This window comes from Melampsora larici-populina (genome assembly GCF_000204055.1).
Source record: "Melampsora larici-populina 98AG31 unplaced genomic scaffold MELLAscaffold_2, whole genome shotgun sequence".
NCBI classification, from domain to species: Eukaryota; Fungi; Basidiomycota; class Pucciniomycetes; order Pucciniales; family Melampsoraceae; genus Melampsora; species Melampsora laricis-populina.
Window position 1 is genome coordinate 2,244,854 of NW_006768766.1, and position 24,738 is coordinate 2,269,591.

Consider the following 24,738-nt stretch of genomic DNA (forward strand, 5'->3'; position numbering starts at 1 on the left):
CCCAAAGTGTTTCAGTCTTTTTTACTCTTTTATTTTCATTTTGTATATAAAATGGTGTTTTGGTCATTCATCAATTCATCAAGACTTATTTTGTTTTCTTTTTATTGGTCGTTTTTTTTTGTTTTTTTGTTTTTTCTTAATTCTTAATTATAAAGTGATTTACTATAAAAAAAAAACTTGGTTTTTTTCTTTTTTTTAGGTGATATAATTTTTGATTATTTATTAATTCTTCTTTGGATTTGGATTTGGATTTGGTTCTTGAATTGGTTCTTGAATTGGATTGGATTGAAGAAAAGAAAAGGAAAGGATAAGGAAAGGATAAGGATAAGAAAAGGATAAGAAAAGGGAAGGGAAGGGAAGAGAAGGGAAGAAACAGAAAAGAAAGAAAAAGAAAAGGGAAGAAAAAAAATAATAAGAAAAGAAAATATTCAAGTTGATTGTTGTTTGGTTTGGTTTCTTTTGACTATTACTATTATTCTCTATTATTAGTACTACTCTACTATCTCTACTATCTCTACTATCTCTACTACTAGTATTACTACTATTTACAGACTTGTGATTTTTCTTTGGATGATAAGGTTTCATGAGGGTTCTTTGGAATTGGGTTTTTTTCTTCATTTGTTTGATATAAGAATGAATTGAAAGAAAAAGTTGAGAGGTTGAGTATATAATAGGTTTGTGAAGTAAATCCAAAGATCAATTTCATTTATACTACACAAAGTTGATTCTGGAACTTTTCCACAAAATTTCCAGAACATTTTTCAGAAAGCCAGAATGCTTCTGCACCCTGGGCAAAAGGGCATTCAAACATGTACTGTTTTTCACAAGTCCAGGAGTCCAGAACACAGTCAAATCTGTGTTCTGGGGCAGTTCTGGAAAATTTGTGGAAAAGTTCCAGAATCAACTTTGTGTAGGACAATTGGTTTTTTGGTACATCTGAAATGGAATAGTAACTCTTCAAAACCTTGAAGTTGAGCATGAAATGAAATTGGATATGAATTTGTCTCAATTATTTAAATTATCTTATTTCAATCCTTTACTTGTTCAAAAATCAGTGTTGTATCAAATAAATGACTTTGACCTCTCAAATTACTCTCTTCTCTTTATGTCTAGATTTTTCAAGACATTTTTGTGTCAATGAATTCTACCATCAAAAACCAACTTTCAACCTTCCCCAGAATATTTTTTGCTTTTTGAGCTCTCAAACACCATTTTTCACAATACTCATATGTTAGTGAAAAAAAAAGGTTGGAATTAGCCTTTTTCACCAGAAGTTTTTATAAAAAAAGTTGGAATTTATGTCACACACCTCAACAGGCACTTTCCAGGCTCTTTTCTCAGGAATTTTCTACAAAGTTCATTGAAAAAATTGATTTGAACTTTGGTTGGTCTAGAGATATTGGAGTAGGTCAAAATAAGATGATTGATTTAAGTGGCTGAAGCCTGACTATGGCCCAAATGTATAGTCATCCATTAGCTCTACCATGGAAATGGGTTCCTTGACTTAGCAGACCCACATGTGAGAGTTTTGCAAATTATTTTATCTGTAGCTTGAGAAGGGGACAGTGGATGGCAATGAATTCACTTCTACAATATGTAGGGAGTCTCAGTGCATGTCTGGGTGTGGAAGTGTATCATGTTCCTTGGTGTGCTTGCAAAAAAAGAGGAAAGCAAGATCCTCTCAGCCAACAAATCCTTACCCCGCCAGCCAAAAACACACCTTTAGGGGTCAGTCCCTCATGCCAAGACTGGTGGATTCAACTTATTGAATGACAAATGTTGAGCTGTCAAGGGCCTTTGTTGAGTTACATTACAGTCCAAACTTTAAGAGCCAATTTGTTCTCAAAATGATCATAGTATTTACCTATGGTATTGTATTTCCAAATCTCTTTTAGTTACAAATGTGGTATTTAATCCAATCATCAATCTTGTGAATTTGTAGAAAACACATCTGTATACTGAAGGATACATCTAAATGCAACATACTTGGAATGTAGGTCCAGCTGCCATTTTTTGATCCTTATTGACATCCAAGGATATGATCTGTCCAAATGTAATGAAATTCTTATGCCTATTGGAACTATAAGTAAATCAGTACGTTTGACAGCCAAATGTACAAATCATGTAGCACAGGCTCAATCTTTTGAGTCAGTTGGCACAGGACTTGCACTTCCAAAGGGCTCAACATCATGATTTTCAGAAGGTCTTTACACTCTATGGAATGATCAAGAAACTGTGGTTACGTATGGATCTTGAGCTGCCCTACATACTAACATCACATTGTATGTTGACCCTTAAAAATAATAATGAAGTTTTGAACTGGCTTGAAGAAGATTCAACATCAGAATTCACCTCCCAAAAACCAAAGACACAGTTTTTTCCAAGATTAAATGTGGTCAAAAATTGAGATGTGAACTTGTTTTATGTTTTTTGAACCTGAAACATATAATGAAATTGTTGAGAGATACATTAGTCTCTTGTAGTAAACACTGCAACTGCTACACACCGCACAGGATTTCAGCCTGTTTTAGGTGTGGAGCAGAGGGCTCCACTATAACTCATAGTGCTCTTAATCACTCATCTTTGATTTTTTTTTCTCACTGGATGTGTGTAGTGTAACACCATCACACGGCGCACAACACTATATAGCAGTGCTCATTGCTACAAAGAACTCAAAAAGTCTAAAAAAACTATTTATAAGCCACCTGAGCCCCGGCTCTGAGCGGAGCAATATGCTCTGCTCAGGACTTCCCAACCCACGGAGCGCCGAGCACAGGCTCCACTCTGGACAGAGGAGGTCTGAGCGGATGCCAAAACCGCTCCTCTCATGCTCTTTTGAGTGGAGTGGTTGTGGTGTTGCTTGTACTAGGTATTTCAGATGTTGTGAAAGGCACTGGAATCTGGCTAATACATGCCAGTCACTTAAGCCACTTTAGTTCAAGCCTTAAATCTGATATCTAACTGAAATCCCAAGCCCTAATAGTCTCCTATTTAAATTTTGTCAATACCAAGTTCTTTTCCTTATTTGTTATTCTGTGGAAGGAAAAGAGTAAGTAAAAGCCTCTTTCACACTATCATATGCCTCATTTCATCTTTCATCATAGTTTAACTTGTAAATCATGTCATTTCTACTTTTTCCTTTGCTTTTGTGATACTAAGGGCGCGTTCACTTAAGCAATTTCTGGTGAGAAATCACATTCTGCAAAATTTCAAGTCTCTATTTGGTGGTGTATGTTTCATTTTTGCATTAAAAATTTTACAGAATGTGATTTCTGGTCAGAAATTCCTTAAGTGAACGCGCCCTAATCAAATTCTTGATAAATAAATAAATAAATCATAGTGTTACATTGAGAATCATCTACAAGTTCGTTTTGAAATTTTCTCTTTGTTGATTCAAGAACCAATAATTTATGAATACATGTATTTCACAGTTCTGTGTTTGATTTATGGGAAGTGAGATGAAATGGGTTAAAAATGATGGATTTTTGAGATACCATTGAATCTCATACTTGGCATATGGCATTGAGACACAAAAGAAAGGTTATAGAGTGGATGATGATGGTTTGGATGAACAGGGAATTGTGTTAAAAGCCGGCTTAGAGCTTTGGTGTACATCAATTGGATAGCAACAGAATACAGTCGACTCCCTCGAAACCCATACCTGTTTATGGAAACCCAAAACTATGGGTTTTATGGGTGTATGGTTTTGGAGGATCTCCCTCATAACCCATAGATTAAGGTTTAGCAGGTAAAGTATGGGTCAAGAGGGAGATTTTTTTTTCAAAGAGTTGTTTCAAAAATTAATTTCCATATTGTTGTGTGATACCTGTGTTGTCCGTTGCTTTTCTCAGCAGCCCATTTCTTAGAACCTATAATATTCAACAACTCATGTTTTCAGCAAGTGAACAGTTCAACAGGGCCCTTGAGGTTACAACTTACTGGCTTCTTTGGGTACCACTGATTGCTTTGTTTGATTGAATTTCAAAATCAAAAGTTCAAGTCTCTTGAGCTCTTCTTGAATTGACTTGCAGCCTTAGAAACATTGCCTTCTGCTTTTATCTTCCTCAACACCATAACTTTCTCTATCAAGTTGCCCGCCAAGTCCATGAACCTTTCATCTGCCTCTGATAATTCCTTCCCTTTGCTGAGCAGTTGGCGTAGTGGCTTAAGCCTTTTGTTGTTCTCTGTTTCAATATCTGATACACTGAAGTTTGGGAGGTCTATTGGAAGCATTTTGAGACACTTTCTGCTGAGAAATGATTGACCAGGAGGTGGTTTTTACAAAAAAAACAAATTTTGCACTTTCTGGTTATGGCTTTTGAACCTGGTCTCCCTGAAAAAACCTATGGGTTATGGGAATAGTGTGAGGTATGGGTTTTAGGCCACTTTTCCCTGCCCATAAATTTCATGGACTCAATTTTCTATGGATTATCAGGAAGTATGGGTTTACAGGGATATGGGTTTCGAGGGAGTCGACTGTAGGACCCTTGTATGCCCCTATAAGTGGTAGTCACTGGGAATTGTGACTTTTGAGCTCCTGCAGAGACCCCACCCTGCCAAACTGCTAAGTCAGTCCCTGGTGACCATTCATCTGTCAAACAATAGAAAGAGTGGCAATAAGCAAAGGCAGAAACTGGCAGAAAACATGACAGCTCTCTATAATCACATGAAGTGTGATTTTGCGTGAGCTCAAAAGTCACCATTCCAAGCATGACTACCCCTTATACATAGGAGCATACCTGGGTCCTACATAGCTGTGAGGGTTGGTTGCTCAGCTTAGGACTCAAGACTCACTAAATGGGCTAAGGATGGTTTGTAATTTTTAATAATTATCTTTTATATTTCAAATATAAGGTAATTACAATAGAAATTAAGGAATGAAAGAGAAAGGGGGAGTGGAGGATTGGTCTGTTTGGATAAATCCAGACAGACTACAGTTAAAATTACTCCTTAAAAGGAGGTTTTAATTATGATTATTATTAATAATAATTAATGAAAACTGGATCCAAGGTTTTCCTCTAATCTTCTTGTTTGACAGATTAGAGAGTGAGGTCTAGATCACTACACTGGTTGTTCTTATGGTCACCAACCTGAGTACTTGTATGTAGGCCACTACCCTTTGAGTTTTTGAAGGTCACTAACCTGGTAAAGAATCTACTTGGGGAAAGTAGAGGATCCAGAGAATAGGTGAAGGGTGTATTACTTACTTTTAGTCAGGAAGCTGTCTAAAGTAATGAAGTAAATGACTAGTCTTATTTTTATAAGAATCTTGATTATGAACTTCAATATTGCTTTAAATTTGGTCTTTAAAAGTGAGGTGTAATAAAAGCTTGGGGGAAAATTTCTGAAGGCTGAGAGAGGAGGAGTTTATATACTCTCCTCTCCAAACCTGACTGTAGTGATATTTGTTTGTATCACTACCGTGGTTTAGGGTTTAAGCATTACTATTAGTTATGATCATTATTAATGCTACATAATTACATATACATGTTATGTAATTTATGTAGTATAAGCATTGTAACTCTTGACACTGAGTTATGAGGTGTAAATGGTGTTCTATTACATATTACATATGATTTTAAATGTATATGTATATGTAATTGATGTTTGTATATGATATACTACATGTTAAAAGTGTTTTATGAGCTGTATGTACATGTATTAGGTGTATAAGTGGAACTTATATATTATAAGTTAGTTTTGGGTACATGTATATGTACCCAGGGCTGACAATAGCAATGAAAGCTGAAGGCCTTCAAGAGGTTGAGCACCGTGATTGTGCGCAGACCTGTTGATGGCCAGCTTGAATCAAACATGAGACTGATCAGGAGCTGGACTTTTCTGTTTGATTGGACAAGCTCTCATGGAAATGTAGTGCCAGTACACACATTTGTGAAACCAACTTGTGTAATTATTGTGGACCGTAGTGTTGAAGGATGAAGATTCTAGATCTTTAAGGTGATTGATAAAGCACACCGACTTGAAAACAAAAATGACGCCAGTTTTCCTTAGCTCAGAGTACTCTGGAACTTATACAGGTTGTACATTGATGTACAGCGCCTTAAAAGGTTTCAGGCTCTTCGGGAGCTTCAGGGCTATCTGTAAAGAGTTCTGTCAGAGTCTGACGCCGGTTTTTGGGATCCTAAGTCGGTGTCAACCCTTTTGATTTCTTTTAAAGCTGTGAGTGTGACACCGTGATTGTGAAGTACTCCCTTGCTACTGCTCAGCTAACAAGACCATGTATGGTATGAAGGGAGAATTGAGTGAAAAATTGCAAATTTGATGTGATCAATTCTCTACAAACCCCAATCTCTCAATACGCCTACCTCACAACAACCATCAAGATAAATCAGATAGCCAGGTTTGAGTGTTTGTCACAATCAAAACCATCAAAGAAACAATCCAATGACGTCCAATATGTGTCCATATCATGATTTTGACAATGATCAACAACATGTCCTTCCACTTGCTGAAAGGGTCCTACTAAGGTCTGTTTCTTAGATATACATACTAGTACCCACTACATAGGTAAATTTATGTAAGTCAAGCATTGGTGTTTTTGCAAACGAGCCAAAAACCATACGGTTGCCAATTTGGCATCACACACTCTGGTGAAGTCGGTGTCAGGGAGGTTTGGGCCAACCTCATAAGGATGACGCTGGCTATCAATGTCAGACCCAACTTCAGAAAGCTTCAGAACCGTGCTGAAGCCGTTACAGGAAGTTCCCAGCTGTATAAATTCCAGATTACTCCGAGGTAAGAAAACCGGGTGTGCAGCTAAAAGACCAACACCTGCCTCACGGACTGCAACAGAGACAGGTCGTGCACGACCAGAACAGACAGGGCTTTGACTGTCACACTCAGGCCTCAATTATAGCTTGGATTTCCAAGCCCGCGGAGATGAGGAATTGCTTTCTCAACCCCAGTGCCGCGCCCAGACCCCACCGCACTGCCGCGCATCAGTGAAAGACAAACAAGTAGTATTACGAGCACGATCCACAAATGTCCTGCTTACAATACAAGGAGTGACAATGAACGGAGTAAAGAAAATACTTAACGAGAGGAGATTGAAGCAATGCTACAAAAGAAGACAAATTAGAACCGTTTCGGAGGGAATGTAATGAAAGACAAAGGTGACATCGGAGAAAGTAAAAGTGCCAAAGACCTGGACAAAACTTAAAATGAGTGTGATGCAAAACTAAAAGAGAAAAGATGATGAGTAGAAAAGAATCCTGCAAAAAACAAGCATTCAGAAAAGAGAGTTACGGAGTTAGAGCTGAAGCAGAGAAACGAGAGTAGCACCGCCAATAAGTGAAAAATCAACATAAGTAGGAAAAGAACGTGCAGAAACCAAGCCGTTAACAGAAAAGATGTGGAGATTGAAAATGAAAATTGGAAAAACCCCACACGGTTGGTTCAAAAACGACACTGCTTTTTGATTCTGGGGATGGCGTACAGAGCACGGAAGCGCCGAGCTAAGTCCACTATATCGGATCAAAACTGCTCCAGAAGGCGCCCGCCGTTCTCCTCCAAATGGCGAGTGTGTATCATGGCGCGATGCTGTGGAGTAGAGTCGTGTACCACATCACGGAACTTGCGGAAAATGCCATCAATTGTGTCTTCGCATTGCCAAAATAATTGCTCTACGTGATCTAGTTTGTCGTGTCCCGCTTGCAAAATGTTGAACAATGAATCAGCTGATTTGTGACTAGCGCGTTGTTCCATTTGTTGTGATTGTAGTGCCACTCCAGAGGAAGTCGGTGGTGCATTGGAAGCAGCGTACAGAGGGGGATCAGGAGATTGAGATGGCGGGTCACACGCGAAACTGTGGTAGCAGTTAGCGTCTAGTGGTTGAAGCAAAGCTATGTAATGACTTACAATGTCTGAGTAAGGGGAATTCCATCATACATACCAGGAGTTGCTGGGTGCGGGTTGATACGGCTGCTGCCTGACAGATTGTTAGATGAGCAAGTAGGCATAGGGACCGTTGGTTGACGTTGGTAAGTGCTTGCCCGTGGATTGGGAACTTGATGATGCGATGAGGGGCCCGCAGCGTAGTACTTGTCGATAAGACCGTAGCCCTGGGAGTTGGTAATTGGGCTCGGCGAAACATACAAAGAACTACCTCTATTATGAAGTGTCTGGGGAGCAGGTAAGACGGGTGGTGTGGGATCCGGTGGAGGAGTGTTGTTGTGAGCATACGGTGCAAGCTGGTGGACAAGACGATTGAAATCAAGTTGATTGGTGTGGTGGGTAGGAGGCGGAGCTGCTGGCACATGATGATGAGTGTAGCCATGGTGCGATTCACTTGAATAGAAGGTAGACGTCATGTTCAAGATGTTTTGATGATTGCGAGTGGAGCCCTCAAAGTTAGTTGTAGGGCCTAAGCTTTGAAACCTGTTGCCATTGAAAGAGCGGGTTTGGCCACCAGTAGGATTGAAGACAGCTGGTGCTGCCATGGGTGGACGCGGAATTGGTGTTGGCTGATTTACGACGGCATTTGAAGGTTGACAATGTGCGGTTTGGCCAAGACAAGGCGCAGGGGGGAAAGGTGATGTGGGGTAGAGTGATTGATCAGATTGATTGGGGGGTTGTGCTGGCAGCTTCAATTGCAATACACATGAGTCATACATGACGTACCCCATGGCCGTCTTGCCACCAGAACCAAATGTCTGCATGGTCATATCAGGCAGCCATTGAGAGCTAGAGGCAGATGTGTGCTGAGGATATTGGCGTCAAAAGTCTACAGGAGATACTTGATTCACCCGAGCTGGCTGAACTGGACCGTGTGTCTGATTAAGAGTAGGTTGAGGGTGCGGCAAAGGACGGTTGTGGTCTGCCAAAGGTTGGTAACAATCGGAAGCTGAGTACCCATTCTGAGAAGGTCTTTCTGCAAGACCAGAGATTGAGTGATACGGATGATATGGTGGCGTGGGGGTCCTGGGTTGATTGTCAGAATTATGTGCCATTGCGACAATGATATTGACCGGTTCCACTAACATGCAAGGTTGGAAGTGGGATGTGGTGTTGTTGGTTTCGTGAAGATTGGTCTCACACATGTTGTAGCAAGTTTTCCTGGCAAGCATGTTGTAGTATTTAAAGCTCAACAAGAGCTTTACAACACCTAAGAAGGGATAATCTACTACGTGTAATATAGTAGAAGTTGCCTAAAGACTGCCTTTTTCAAAGAAACCAACACAAGGGCACTTGCTGACCACTTTGTGATAACAGAGAAAAAGATAAAGGCACCAGAGAAATAAAGCAATACTGTTGTGTAGTATTATTCCCAGTTTTTAAGCGCAAAAAATTCCACACACTATGTTATTACTAGCAATACTGTTGTTAAGTATTATTCCCAATTTGACTTATAGTCTTTAACACACGTAAATAAATTTCTCCTTGCTTTGAAGGGGCGGATATAAGTGATCTTAGTACAAATATAGTAAATAAATGATGATTTATAACACTACAACAAAGGTATAAGATGCAGAAAAGGGAACAACAATCCCAAAATCATCAAAGAGTACTTATATCCGCCTGTAACAACCTCTACAATAGTCAACAGCCTCAAAAACCAGTCAAATCCGCCTAAATAACCCTAAAAACCATGTAATGACGCAATGTAATGATCTTGTTACTAATGTATGATGTAATTTTCACAGCCAAAAGTGATCAATGACGCAATGATTTAATGTACAGCACTTCTTAAGATGAATACAGGTGATTTTTTCCTTGTAAACTAGCTGCAAACCAATTTTTGAGATTACAAATTTTTCCAGAAGTGGTCCAATTTTGATCTACTATAGTGCATCTTGTAGCCCTTGTGATACTGATCATTTATGACACCCATATGACCTATTTCTGATGAGTGATGAGTAAGATATTGAGTTGTGAAGTTAAGGTTTTTGGTGTTACATGTTGACTTGTGACTGTAAATTCAAGATTTACACCAATTTCTTATTTGCCTTATAACTTTTTACATAAACCTCCGTTACTAATGATTTAAAGGTTGTACATTATGTAATCCACTCTTTTGCGTTGAATGAGCTATCTACCAACTTAATATGACGTCATTTGACATATGTAATTAGCTGAAAACCTTCATTTTCCACAAAATTCACCCATTTTCTTCACTTTTCACAGCTGCTACTCTCTTTTTCTTGCTCATGTAATATGACATCATCTTCTATAACCTTTAAAATCCCGTAAAATCCTCTTGGTAACCTTAATTTCCACTAGTACCACCATTACATATGTAAACTACACGCATAATCCTTGTTTACCAACTTTGAAAAAGTACCTTTCTGCTGATAACTTCTGTTTTCCCCTATATCAAACTTGAAGATTAAAATTGTTACTGTATAATAAAGTGTTGTTCTTTCATATTCTAACCTTATAAAACCCATAACTTAATTATAAATAACCTAAAAACCATTTTCCATCCTCTACACCTATATTTTCAAATTTTTCCTATCTTTTCTTTTTCTGTCTTTTTGTAATAACTTTTTAAGTAAACTATGTTGATCTTAAGAATAATTTTGAAATGAGATGACATAATGTTGAGCTAATAAGTATACATAAGCCTCTAAGAGCTTCAATTGATCTGAAAACCTGAATTTCAAATTTCCTGCTACACTGAAGTTTTGTAATAACTTAGTAAAGTAATGATGATTAATTTTTTTGCTTGATATCATAAATAGATCACCACAATGTACATGTGTTTGCAGGCCGACTTGTGACGCTTGAAGGAGTCGCAGGTACAGTTATTAATCAGCCCCATACGTCCTCTAGCAGGTGCGGTGGTACAAATGGAATACTCAATGTCATGAGGTCAAGTAAAGCTGCTTATTTTCCACTGATACAAGAAAGAAATGCTAGGTAAGGACTAAGTCTTTAGCAATACATGAATGCAGGTGGACGGTTGCTCACCTTTCCGTTGGCTCCCGGTTCAATTGTTACACAGAGGGTCTTGAGGGCTTCCTCATTGTAAGTATCAGCCAACCCTTTTGCAATGTTCTGAAACTTAGTAGACCTTTGGGGACGGAAACCTAAGGTTGTTGTGATAACGCTTTGGCAAAAATCTGGTTCGGCATTCTCAACTAACGTGTGGATCAAGTTGTCAGGGTGCCAGAGAGAAGTACGACTGAGGAAACAATACTTGAGTAATTGGTGATAACTCTTGTTGAAGTTATTGGTGTGGATGCCCCGGATTGGGATGTCATGTTCCGAAAGCATGCAGTGCTTTGCGTTGTTGACCCATTGAGTATGGAAGTAATGGACAAAGTGTTTACACTTATTGCGGTACTTGGCTTGGAAGGCAAGCCAGGCCACTTCCCAGCGTTTAGAGTAGATAACACCCATCGCGTCCTTGTGCATGAGGTCAGCGTTGTCGCAGGGAGCCTGCAATCAATGGACAGTCATTAGAACTTGTTTATCAAGAGGACCGGCAGCGGAAGTGGAAGTCAAACAATTAAAAAGTTCTTTTACATACCAAAGTTTTGGCCTTAGCCCAAATATCCCGTGAGGCATGGAACAAACAGAAGAAGTGGTGAGGTGGTTCTGGAGTGTTTGCATAAGTCTCCTTGAATGACTTTTGATAAGATAATGCACAATCAGTCATGAAAGCTTTGGGGAAAATGTTGCGCTTGTCCTTCAACCATGTCAAAAGATGGGTGATGCTTGCGCTGTAATGCAAAGTCAGTATAGGGAGATTGTGTAGTAAGAGATTGATCCCAACACACTTTTTTTCATCCGATGTTAAAAACCAAACAACAGGAATGCCGCTCCCGGTGATTGGGTGGCAAATGACAAGTGTAAGCAGTGTGAGTTTGCATGAAGGCCGTTTGGGTATGTGGGCGCAAACATTGTGAGTGGAGTCAAAACATATTACATTGTTGCCGTACTTTTCCAGTTGAGTAGCCTGCCATGGTGAAAAGAAGGCGATTTGTAGCCACTGATCAATTTTGCTAATATCCTTCAGGACGTGCCAGCTGCGTTGTTCTAAATGCTGCATCCAAAGAGTAATCAAAGTGACAACATTATTGTCAAGATGCTTAATTCAATTGGTGTGTTGCTTAATGGCATTTGTGACAGTTTTGTGGTTGATGTTGAGGGCTTTGGGGACAATACCTACAGAATCGGCTTCATCCTGATGATGGAGTCAGCGGTGGTAAAAGTGCAAAGCTGGAAGGTACTTACGGGAAACAGGTCAGGACATGAGAGCAATTGTTGAATTGATTGCCAGGTCAACCCTTCAATGACGTGTGCGCTAAGCCATTCACGGACTACAGACAGAAGTCGCATGTGACACATATCTTCCACTGAATAAGGGTTGTGGTGTTCATGTTTCCAAAACCATTCAAATTCCAATTTGCCATCGAGTGTCTTGCGAATAGACCAACGGGCTGGACATCCAACTTTAATAGAACCAGCAGATTTCCGGATAGGCTTGTTGAGTTGAGAATGGGAATGCTTGTGAGGATGACCGGAGCAATTGCAAAGGAAAAGTCGGGCCCATTCATGGCAACGTACAACGCCGCCTTGGCGGGGGAAGTTACTAGGAGTCGAGGTAGGAGGATGGCCATTCTGACAAACACCCTGAGCAATCCATGGAGAAGAAGACTTCATAGCAAAAATTACATTGTTCTCAATGTCTTCTTCACGGGGGAGAGTGAGGCGAACCGGCTCGAATGGAAACCAAGGAGGATCCCGTGAGGTGTCTTGAACAAAACGGTTAGAATTCGGATTGTGATCAAAGCCAGCTGGTGCAGGGGCGATGTGGACCAGAGGGAACGGCAGCCAATCATGAATATTGACTGCCCTGGGAAAATTTTTGGGCCCATCAAGGACAGCGATTGATCGATGACTGTCGTCTCTGGTATCAAACTCCTCGGTGGTGTCATGATTGGAGCGTTCAGTGGGTCGGGGTTTGTTGGGAAGCATCACTTAAAAATAACAAGGTCGGTGGCAAACAGAGAAGAATCGCAAGTTCTACAATTAGGATTGACGTGGAGAGCAAATTTCTTTCAAAAAGACAAGTCAAAAATTTGCACTGCAGCAATAGCGCTGACAACTTTGTTCAAAGGACAAGTAAAAAGTTGCACGTGAGGAATTGTGGTAACGTGAGGGCCAAAATCTTTTCAAAGGACAAGTCCAACAATTCCACTTGGGAGTCTAACTACAACGGGAGCGGATCCAATTCACAGCGGCAACTTGGGCCATGATCAAAACAAACTTTAGGAAAAAACACTCCATCCGTTTAGCACCATCTTTCTTCCATCAACGGGATTACGAGTGATTCCAAAGCGAACAAGAACATAGCGCGTAAAGGCGAAGCGCGACGAATTCAGATTGATGAAACCCGAGCTTGACGAATCCGCAAGACGCACCTCGGGCACAAGCGACGCGTGGCCAATTGGGCTAAAGTACCGCTCGATGAATTTCTGTTTTCAAGTCGGCGTGCTTTATCAATCACCATCTTTAAAATCAAATTTAAACAACCATCAATTGAATACAGTCAACTCTGAAATAACCCATACCACTTATAACACATACTCTTGCCTAACCCATACTTTTTTTGGTCCATAATTTTCACTTTTTAGCCCAAAAGCCCATTGTGATAACACATACTCTATGAAAACCCATACCTTTTGGGGTCCATAAAAAGGTATGGGTTATTTCAGAGACAACTGTATGTTGATCTGCACGTGAAATAAATGATAAACTAAGTTTCAAAGTTCTATACGTAATTCATATTGAGTCTTGACAGGACCCTGGAATACACCCATGGAGGGTACTTACGAAAAAACCGACCTTTTGTTGACGTAGTTTTTCGATACTAAACTGCACTTTATCAATACCTACAGGAGCACAAAAGATGCACCAGAATAAAGGCTTTCAAATGCACTAGCTCGCAGCCTGGTAGCACCAATATTACCTAAGATATATCAATGTAACGCCCAAAAAAGGGCCAAAAATCGAGGGTCGGTTTTTGGCCTTGGAGGTCGAAAAAAAAATTGCGCCATCGCGATTTACGCCGCCGTGAGACACGATGCCGGGCTCTGTCTGGTCTCATCTGATAGCCCTACTCCATGCGCATCTTTTGAAGTGCTCTGCAGCTTCATAGAGGCACTGATGCGTAGTGTAGAGGCAAAAAACTGAAAATCATGCTCCGTCAGTACCCTCCATGGGTGTATTCCAGGGTCCTGTCTTGACCGATTGCAATTGCAATTGGACCATTTGAACCTACGAGAGAACTATAGTGCATGATCGAAATCTTAAAAAAAAAAGATTGTATGAAGCAAAACTTGATATGTACTCAATTCCTTTCTTGGTTCAAAAGCTTGACCAAATGTGCAACTCATTGACGAAATCGGTGGGGAAGATGTGACAAGATTTGATTGATAAAGCTTTTTACACTCCCCAAAAAAATCAAAAAGAACGGTTTTTAATAAAACTTTGTTTGTTTGAGAAATTCTTGTCTTAGAAAGATTTAACGGTTTTTGCTTGTAACCGTCAGAGCTTGGATTGGATTGAGTGGTTTTTCTTTCTCCTTTTTCTCCTTTTTCTCCTTTCTTTCTTTCTTTCTTTGTTTGCTTTACCATCAAATCTACCAGAAAAGGAGTCATCAGATCGATTGATTTTGTTTTTTTGATCATCAATTCTGCTTTACAAAGTGAGTTGATCTTATAAACCATTCTATTGGATGATTCCAAATCATCTTCATCCTTTTTAATCTTCTTCACCAATACACAATTCAACACTTCTTATCATCATCATCATCATCATCATCATCATCTATCCAATTGTGATCTACTGATTGAAAGACTTCTTTACCATTTTCTAATCACACATTCATTCTGATTCTGATTGTACCTTTTTTTCGATTTCCCGATCAATTCTCTAGCCATAACCGACACCTAAACTTCAATCCATTCTCATCCCAGTAGATTCACTTATTGATTTGGTAAGTCAAACTTATCTTGAACTTGATTCTTTTAGTAGATCATCTATCTATCAGACTCTCTTTCTCTTTGCCTCTTTATCTAGTCAATCTTGAATGTTAACTTTCTTGTTTGATCTTTTGATGGTTTGGATTCATCTCTTACAAATCTCTGCTTTCTAATCTTCTCTCGGTTTGGTCTCTTCTTTACCTTGTTTACGAAATTACTTTTTTGTTCACTTGGTTTTGATTGGGTTCATTCTCAACCTCTTTTTCTTGATCGACTTGTATAACTGTTATTGATATTCTATCATCATAGCTCTTATCCATAAATCCATCTAGTTCACTTACTTATTTGAGAGACTCAACGTTTTGTTTTGTTTTTGGGTGAGACTGATCATCACGTTTTTGATTCGTCTTTCACTCTTTCTCTTTTCTTTTGTTTTTCTATCCTGATCGTTAAACCTTTACTTACTAAAAACCCGTGTTATTTTCTTTCCTACACATTCAGTTCTTCAACAAGATCTACTTCTTAGGACATAGATCATAGAAGATTATCTACTGTTTTCGCAAACCTATCTTATCATGAGTACAGCTACCGAAAACCATACTGTGAACGCGAACGGAAACGGGAACGGTCATCATGGCTCAACCGAGTCAGAAGACTCACTCTGTTCTCCTACCTTTGTCAAAAGAGTGACATCCATTCCAGGTACGAGCAATAGTCCTTTATACATTTCTCTGTGATTTGGATCCTGATCATCGTCTTTGGATCTTTAGTCGTGGCTGATGCTCTAGAGGCCGTTCAATCGACCATGAAAGGTAATGCGTACTCTGCAGCCGTGTATGAAAAAGCAGAAGGAGCTGCGATTTATTTGTATGAACAGAGCAAACCGTTACAAGAAAAGTTGGCAGGACCGATTGGTCAAGTGGATGCAGTGGCCAATAAAGGATTAGATTTTGTCCAAGCCAAAGCTCCATATGTTTGTACGTAATCTTTTGACTTCAGCTTATCATTCGAAACCAAGCTGAGATGGATCGGGATGGCCTTTTGCTCTGAACAGTTGAAGCTAAAACCGAAGATATCTTATCTAAAGCAAGACAACCAGCCGATCAAGCTTATGCATATGGAAAAACTTATAAAGATGCAGCTTCGGCTAGATTAGGACCGATTACGGAACAATTCCAAATCCAATTAACTAAATCACAACAAACCTTGAATGGATTACAAGAGAAACTTCAATCGGCTGTTTCAAACTTACCACTTGATTCGAAATCGGTTCAAGATCAATTGAAGAGTTTATCGGAACAAGTGATTGCTGAGATTGAAAAAGTTTCTAACTTTGTGGTTGAGAAACGAAAAGAATTGGTAAGTTTTTTGATTTTGATTTTGAGATTTTCATGAGATCGATTTGATTTCTGATGATGATTTTTTTCTTAATTAGCCACAACAAGCACAACAAGCCGTAGGACCATTAATTGAAAAATTACACCAATCTTTTAATGATATTAAATCTGAATTAATTAAGGCGGATTTACCGATTTCTCAAAGAGCTTCGAATGTATTAAAATATTCAAGTGAACAAGCTTCTCCAATTGTACATGAAGCTATTGAAGTGATTCGAAAAGTAATGGGTAAAGTTGAAAACAAAAAGGAAAATGATGAGAATCGTCCTGATCAACTTGTTAATGGGACTTCTTAAAACTTGTGTGTGATTTGGTTGAAAAAGCTTTTGATTACATTTGTCTCTTTTGTTAGTTTTTTTTTCTTTGATGGTTAGTGTTTGAATGTTTGTATATGTGTGACTGTGTGCGTGTATGTGTTTGTCTTTATCGTCTTTTTTCTTCATTTACATTTCATCTTTTGAGTTGTTTTTCTTCTTCTTTAGAATTTGAATGTATGCACAAATCTTAGAATCGATTGGTTTTTTTTCTTTTTTCTTTTGCTCATGTTTTAATTATATATTATTGAGTTTGAACAAACATCACGTGAAGTATATTTGATTAGTACAAAAGGGAGAGGTGAACGGATTGAGATGAAGGATGAAGTCAGATTTGCAACAAAAGGTCTCGATATTTATCATGATGAGAAATCGATTTCTGGATTGTGCACACACAGGTTTTCTATCTGGATCTATTTATAAGCTTGACTCTGAGCCCCTCACGATCCAGAGCTAACTTGACATATAGTCACTATCGGCCAAGCGTGTCTTGGAGAAGAGGGAGGAAGTTAGTTATATCAGGATCATGAACAGATTTTGAAAGATTCTTTGTTTATCTATCTAGCTCAACTAATTACATTCCCTCATCCATGAATCATTCATAATTTCTCTAAACTGTTAATTAAATTGGCATCTTTGTTTCTTTAATTTCACTTTGTACACATTTTTTCATACTACTAAATCATCTTAAAGGAACCAATTTATGCATATATACCTGAACACTTGTTTGGTACTCATTTTTCTATTTCTAAATTCTTTGAATAAAACCATATATATTCCATTCATTTTTCTTTCTTAATGAATCATCACATTCACCACTACTCTTCTTAATATATATAGATGTATTTATTTATTTATTATAAACCACAAAAAGAAAAGAAAAAGAAAAGAAAAAAGAATGATCAAACCAAAGTAAAAGTAAGAAATAAAATGAAATAAATGAGAAGGAAAACCAAAAACCAAAATGAAAAGAAAAACTCAAATACAATCAAAACCTTTTTGAAAAAAAAAAAAATCACAACCTTTGCACATTTATCAAATCAAATTTACTTCTTTTACTTTTCTCAATTTTTTTTTTGTCTTTTCATCTCCCTCGGCCCCTCAAACAAAACACATCTTTCTATCTATATATCTTTCCTCTTGAAAAAAAAAATCAAGATCAACTAATTTGACTGATTGAAAATCTATTCATCCAACTTCAAAGCTTGATCCAAGAATTGCTAAAGAAAACCAAACCCAAAAACCCTCAATTAGCTAATGATCAACCATCAACAAAGAGAAAATGAGAATCAAAGATTTACATTAATTTCATGTTGATGAATCTTCTTACTACCAGTCGCAACAGATGCATAAGGTGGTCTACCAGCATACAAAACCTTTTGACCTCGATGAGTTTCAGTTTGTTCCATAGCAGTTTCTAATCTAGGTGCAAGATATGAAAACGCTCCACCTATTTTTCCGAAACACAAAAAAAACAACCGCTTAAGTATTTCCATGATCGAATGGCAAAATCGGGTTTCACATACCATTGATAGGTTCTTCTTGACAATACATAATCTCAGCATTTGGAAAAGTCGAGAAGGAGTTTAAGATCTCAGTATAAGGTACAGGTGAAAGTTGTTCGATTCTTGAAATCGCAATATTATTAATCTATAAAAAAATCATTCATTTCAATCAATTTCTTGGGCTCTTATTCTGATCAGTACAGGTTTTTGGTTTCAATCAAATCAGACTTCTTACCTTTCTCTTTTCACGTTCTTGAACTAAAGTATAATAAACTTGTCCAGAGCAAAACTACCAAAAAAACAAAGTGTCAACACATCAAGTACCAAACCGCCCCGGGAAAAAAAAAACATCAATCACACTTACGATATGTCGTTTAATCAAATCTTTTTCAACCATTCCATCATATCCTTCTTCCAACAAGAAAGGTTGAAAGAATGTTCCGATTTCCATTTCATTCAAATTCGATTTAGCCATTGGATGTCTCAATAAAGCTTTTGAAAAGAACACGATCAATGGTTTTCTAAAATCTCGATGGATCTGTCGTCTTAACACATGAAAATAATTTGATGGTGTTGTACAATAAACTAATTGCATATTACAATCTTGGTGTGCTCTTTGTGATTTTTCTGGTGTGGGTACTTTATAGGGACTATTTATAAATAGATAGATCAAAAAATCCGATTAGGTTAATCAATTGTATCTTTCTTTGTGGGCTTTTGTGAACAGGAGATCAATGATCATAGGAAAAAGGATACTCAACTGATCATCACAAAGTTGTAAAAACCTTTCAATCCTTGCACTCGAATGTTCTGGTCCTTGTCCATCATATCCATGTGGAAGTGACATGACCAAACCAGTACGTTGAAACCATTTTCGTTCACCTGAACAAATGAATTGATCAATGATACATTGAGCCTACCCCGAAGAAACCATGAAAAAAACAATCAGTACAAAACATCACAAAGAATGAGAAAGAACAGATTCGAGAAATTGATCTTACATTATTTGCAAAATCACCAAATTGGGCTTCCCAAATCGTTAATAAATGTGGATCAACTAACGAATACCCAAGTTCGAATCCTAAGGCTCCAAATTCAGATAAAGATGAATTACAAATCGTAAATGGCCCTACTTGATTTTCACCATCCTGTTCTAAATTACTTAAAGGAATATAAGTTTCATTGGTTTGTTGATCATGTAAAACTGCATGACGTTGAGAAAAGGTTCCTCTTTCTACATCTTGACCTGATACTCTCACATGATTTCCTTCCATCAAAAGTGATCCGAATGCAAGTGCTTCGGCCGTTGACCAATCAATCTCTTTTCCTTCTGAAATCGTTTTACCTCGATTCTTTAAGATTCGGGATAAATTCTTATGTACTTCAAATTTAGATGGCCATCCACCTGAGATCTTTTCTCCAATCTTTAATAATCTTTCGGTTGATACACCTGTAGGTCTGGCTTCTAAAATGTTTTCTTTCAGTTCTTTGGGTGATGGGAATCCATCCCATGAACTTGATAACCATTCTCTTGAAGTTGGTGTATAATCTTTACTACCTTGGTAAGCTTTTTCCATCATACCCCATACCCATTCTTTATGTTTCTCGATTTCTTGTTCGGTAAAGGAACCTTCTTTAACAAGATTTTCTGAATAGATTTTCAGCGTAGAGGGTTGATTGGCTATGGCTTGATACATCTTAGGTTGCGTAAAGCTAGGTTGATCGGTTTCGTTATGACCATGACGACGGTAACAGACGATATCCACTACGACATCCTTCTTGAACGTAGCTCTCCAGTCTGCTGCCAGTTGACAGACAAATGTGACCGCTTCGGCATCGTCACCATTAACATGGAAGATTGGAGCATCGATGGATTTAGCGATATCAGAAGGGTATGGAGTCGAACGACCTTGACGAGGGTCAGTAGTGAAACCGATCTGATTGTTGATCACTAAATGAACTGTTCCACCGGTTCCAAAGTTGGGAAGATCGTGAAATCCCATGGTTTCATAAACCACCCCTTGTCCAGCGAAAGCCGCATCACCATGTAGAAGAATACCCATAGCATGATCGGTTGAACCTTGACCATCGAAATGTTGTAATGCTTTGGTTTTACCAAGTACGACTGGATCTTCTGCTTCAAGATGAGAAGGATTCGCAACAAGAGAAAGAGCGACTTTTTTACCCGAAGGAGTCGGTCTAACATAATTTGCACCTAAATGATACTTCACATCACCACCACCATCTTCCGAAGCATCAGCCGAACCAGCAAATTCATTGAAGATAGCTTCCATAGGTTTCCGAACCACGTTAGACAAAACGTTTAATCTACCACGATGTGGCATTCCAATCACAATACTCTTCACGCCTGCATCCACTGATCGATCGATTAAAGCTTTCATACCGGGAATCAAACTTTCACCACCTTCAAGACCAAAACGTTTTTCATTAGGATGTTTAGATGCGACGAATCGTTCGAAGGAATCGGACCAGATCAATCGATCTAATATCATTCGTTTTTCTTCTAATGAATAACTCCATGGCACTGGTAATTCGACTCGTTCTCTTATCCAATCACATTCTGTTCGATCAGGTAAATGTACATATTGTAATCCAATATGACTACCTATAAAATTAGAACGATCAAACTCAAGTCAATGAACGATTTTCTCGATGGTAGATTTGAAAAAGAAGATCAAAAAGAACGAACAATAGATTCGTTTACAAGCATCTACAATCTCTTTCAATGTCATCTTCTCGCGACCTTCAGTATGAAATAAAGGTAAGATACCAGGACCTAATCGAAACTCTTTATTCGAATCAGTGTGTTCATCAAATCCATAATGTTTTAAATCTAATTCGGGTGGAGGACGAGATTCGAGATCGGCAGCATGAATTCCCAAGGGATCTAATGAAGCCATATGATGACCTCTAACTTGATAAGCTCTGACCAATAATTGAATCTAAGAAAGTCAAAGTCAGATGAGGATTTGTAAAGCAAGGTGAATCAAGTGATCTGAATCTTACTTTCATATGATCTTCTAATTCACCACCTTGACCTGAAAGTGATAACATTGGAGCACCACCAGCAGGATTTGGCATAGAAACTAAACCAGGTGGAGGTATAAAAGCTTTTTCGGATGGTAAACCGTTCTTGATTCCATTGAAATATGCACGCCAAGATGGATGAACTGAATCTGGTTCTTTTTTCCAAGTACGATACACTATGACCAACCCAAAAAACCAATAGTGAGTGATCGATCGAATGGAAATCAAAGGCTTTTTTCAAAAAAAGGAATTGACATACTTTCTTCTATATAATAACTATTGTTTGAGTTAATGAATGCATCAACTGGTGAAGGTGATTTTCGTAAGACATCTTGAGAAGCAGCAGTAGCTAATGATCTTTGTTGATGATGATAAGTTTGATAATGATGAAGTTGAGTAGTAGTACTTCTAAGAGAACTTGTAGAAGGTTTTGAGGTGATTCTATGTACTGATGAGATTGGGATTGAATTAATCCTATGCATCTTGGACCAAGTTGATTCTCAATAGTTCTATTTTACTCGTGAGCTTAAAAGGTGATAACTTATAATCGTGATGATGACTGATGGATGATGGATGATGGCAGTGTCAATGTGATCAAGTGGTACAATCTCAGATCAAACTGAATTATATTTTAAGCAGTTTTAAATAATTCACCCGAACCTTTCCGAGCTCGAATCTCCGGGCAATTGAGATCTCGAAACTATAGTTTGATCATATGATCTGTAGTTTGTTTTAATACATTTCCGTCAGTCTATCCACTCCCGAGTCTAACCGTTCCCGAAGATTCCGTCGGATAATTCAGATCTTTAACCCGGTTTCATTCATTTCTGATCTCATTCATCTTGCTCTCATTCATCCTGACATGATCTTCATCATGATCTTGTAGTGATCACAAACTTAGCTATCAAAGTTTTAAAGTTATCTTTCTTTGGAAATTTAAATCCTGTCTTCTGAATCTACATCATAGACTTTAATCTACATACATAGACGCACAGCAAAAAAGTTTGAAGATTGCAAAATGTATGTCAACATGCCTTTATACTTCCATTTTGAGTTTTCGTAGGTAAGTTTGACAGTAAGTTTGTGTGAGACGGAAAACTAACTGATTTTTCAACATGAGGTCAATCATCAATTGTAACATGACTCCGAGGCAGAGATGAGTGATAATCTTCAATGGTAAGCTTTTAAGCTGATTCTTTGGATTGAAAACATGAGTGGACTGCAAGTTTTGATTTATGGCCTTGATGTCTCAGTCAATGATATGTCGTATACTGATCCACAAGATGCAGGATGACCTTCACACGAGTATCTCCACCCTTTTAGCTTTCATGCAGCTAGAATTGCAACACCAAGCAAAGCGCTGTTTGAAAGCTTAAAAGATAGAATATGGAACAGGTGTGATCAACATAACACAGAAATTCAGATAGCTTGCATGGCACGGAAAACGGTTACATGGAATTTTTCAAACGGATTTATGGTAAAAAGAGAGCACTAAAAAATTGTCTATTTCAGTTTTTCGAAGTGTGAGAGTTTTGAGCAAATGAAAATAAAGAAAAAGAAACCTTAAATCAAGAAAATAAGTAGATTGATCTTGTTTGATATCGTTTATTTTTTGTAATATTTTTCTAGTTGATGATTTCTTATAGATACTTAGTAAATAATTGAGGATAAGTTCAAACTTTTAATATGATGTGAGGTCTTTCTTTGATCACGATGTCCCATTCTTGTACGAAAAGAACAAACTGACTAAAGAAGTAATTTACAGCCAATGAAAAATGAACATCAAAACCAGACTTTACTCAAGAAGATGAAAAGGTTCAAATAACGTACGATATAAAATATGACCTACTATCACTTTAAAGATATCCTATCAATTAAATGGCTCGATTGAATATGAATTTATCATCATCGAGTGGATAGTGACAATCGCAAACATGAAGGTTTGGATTTTTAGGGTCACCCAGAAGCATTGATGTGTTTCCTAAAAACTTCACTCCCATAGTACCTGTTACGCAGACATAATCAACCCCGTGTGCCATGTATGAGTTCACGGCACCTCCTCCATTTGGAGCTACCCACTAGAATTGAAAAACACCGTTAGCGTTTAGGTGACTTCTTTCCTTCACGAGCAACTGTTGGATAATAAAACATGATAAGCTGTCTCACCTGAATGGTAGACTGCCAATATTGATAAACCTCAACACGGTCTGTTTTATATTCCGATTACATTAGCTCAATGAGGTTCTTCTGAAACTGAAGAGGCTTTGATAGTACGTACTACCATGATCAACCGGATACTCTGCCGACCTATAGAACCCGCCTGCTTTTGTTTTTACACCACGCTCAACACTAACATAAGGTCATATGATTAGTAGATAGTAGAAAAATATATAGGTTAGAAACTCACAAGACGCAGTTCCAAAGCTTCTTGTCGCAAGCCGATGGACGCCATCCTGGACCTTTGGTTGCTTTTTCATCCACTGCCAAGTCGTGAAGACGTTCCTTATCAGTAGGGTATGGTTGAGCGGGCCATATTTGCGGACAAGGTGGAAGATCTCGAGGCATTAAGGCGTGCCTGAGAGGCGACATAGATGAAGCAGCAGCTGAGTGTACATTGGTGATCAATAAAGATTCGATAAAAAAGAGAGTAAAGAGAGTAGTAAATAAATTGATGAAAGACATATTGGATTCTTGGAAATCGTGAAGGAAAGTGAAGGATGATGAGGTTAACAATCGTTCAAAGAGAGGTAGTCTTTATATATCACTCCTGTGTGGCTGAAAATCGTGATTGGATTGTCACGAAGGTCACCTAACCATCAAACAAACTAAGCTCTTCACAATGAAGCACGTCCTCATCTCTTAATCAGCTTGTAACGAGGTGGTGATACACTATGTAATAGCCCACGTTATTAATCTAGCCCTTAGTTCTAGGGTTGGGGCAAGAATGTTTAAGAAGAAGTGAGACGTGGGGATTTTTGATGATGATTATGATGGTCTTCATAAATTGTTGGAACTTGGAACCGGGGTTATTGAGTCTTTAAAACCATCTACGTACAATGAAGCTTAATTGTGATCATGAAAAAGGATTTCGATAATGAATCAGGATTCCGTCATTAAATGCCCACCCTTAACTATTTGGTAGACTCGAGACCTGTTTATATAAAAGTTGTGATTGTTTAACAACAAGTGCATATGTATCGACCAGGCATTAAGATGACGTACATAATAAAGTCTTGGATCTTCAACACTGACCGTAGCATACCCTGCGATGCAGAACAGAAGCCCGATAGAAAACCTCCGATTTTCACGTTGGTCTAGACTTCCAAGATGACGGAGGAGATGATGTCGATGATACGGTGAGAAGTTTTCGTGTGAGGGCGAAACAGTGATTGCAGGAAACAGATTTCGCTCTTCATCTTTCTTCCACCTAATCATGGTCTGTGCCCTTCGTGTTCCCCAACCTCAAACAGCCTCAAATGTGACACACAAGATTTGTTTACGATAAATATCTACAAATAATTAT

General features: G+C 38.3%; 4 protein-coding genes across 4 annotated transcripts; 1 reads left to right on the top strand and 3 right to left on the bottom strand.

Moving 5' to 3' along the window:
* Positions 1 to 7,272: 7,272 nt before the first annotated feature.
* Positions 7,273 to 8,969, bottom strand: MELLADRAFT_76523 (uncharacterized protein; the record flags this gene model as incomplete). Its single annotated transcript, XM_007404617.1, has 3 exons — positions 7,273 to 7,825; positions 7,879 to 8,720; positions 8,766 to 8,969. 3 exons carry the CDS (start codon positions 8,967 to 8,969, stop codon positions 7,495 to 7,497), a joined length of 1,377 nt encoding a protein of 458 aa, XP_007404679.1.
* Positions 8,970 to 14,535: 5,566 nt separating this feature from the next.
* MELLADRAFT_70668 (uncharacterized protein) lies at positions 14,536 to 16,950 on the top strand (the record flags this gene model as incomplete). Its single annotated transcript, XM_007404320.1, has 7 exons — positions 14,536 to 14,674; positions 14,906 to 14,965; positions 15,261 to 15,328; positions 15,453 to 15,653; positions 15,722 to 15,928; positions 16,006 to 16,310; positions 16,387 to 16,950. The coding sequence occupies 4 exons, from the start codon at positions 15,527 to 15,529 to the stop codon at positions 16,642 to 16,644; spliced, it is 897 nt and encodes a 298-aa protein (XP_007404382.1).
* A 463-nt stretch (positions 16,951 to 17,413) lies between these two features.
* MELLADRAFT_115101 (uncharacterized protein) lies at positions 17,414 to 21,697 on the bottom strand (the record flags this gene model as incomplete). Its single annotated transcript, XM_007404616.1, has 10 exons — positions 17,414 to 17,882; positions 17,964 to 18,112; positions 18,189 to 18,312; positions 18,403 to 18,456; positions 18,532 to 18,817; positions 18,929 to 19,083; positions 19,169 to 20,793; positions 20,878 to 21,130; positions 21,195 to 21,391; positions 21,475 to 21,697. The coding sequence occupies 10 exons, from the start codon at positions 21,695 to 21,697 to the stop codon at positions 17,847 to 17,849; spliced, it is 3,102 nt and encodes a 1,033-aa protein (XP_007404678.1).
* Positions 21,698 to 23,089: 1,392 nt separating this feature from the next.
* Positions 23,090 to 23,897, bottom strand: MELLADRAFT_101892 (uncharacterized protein; the record flags this gene model as incomplete). Its single annotated transcript, XM_007404615.1, has 4 exons — positions 23,090 to 23,293; positions 23,382 to 23,422; positions 23,494 to 23,564; positions 23,623 to 23,897. The coding sequence occupies 4 exons, from the start codon at positions 23,895 to 23,897 to the stop codon at positions 23,090 to 23,092; spliced, it is 591 nt and encodes a 196-aa protein (XP_007404677.1).
* Between the last annotated feature and the right edge of the window lie 841 nt (positions 23,898 to 24,738).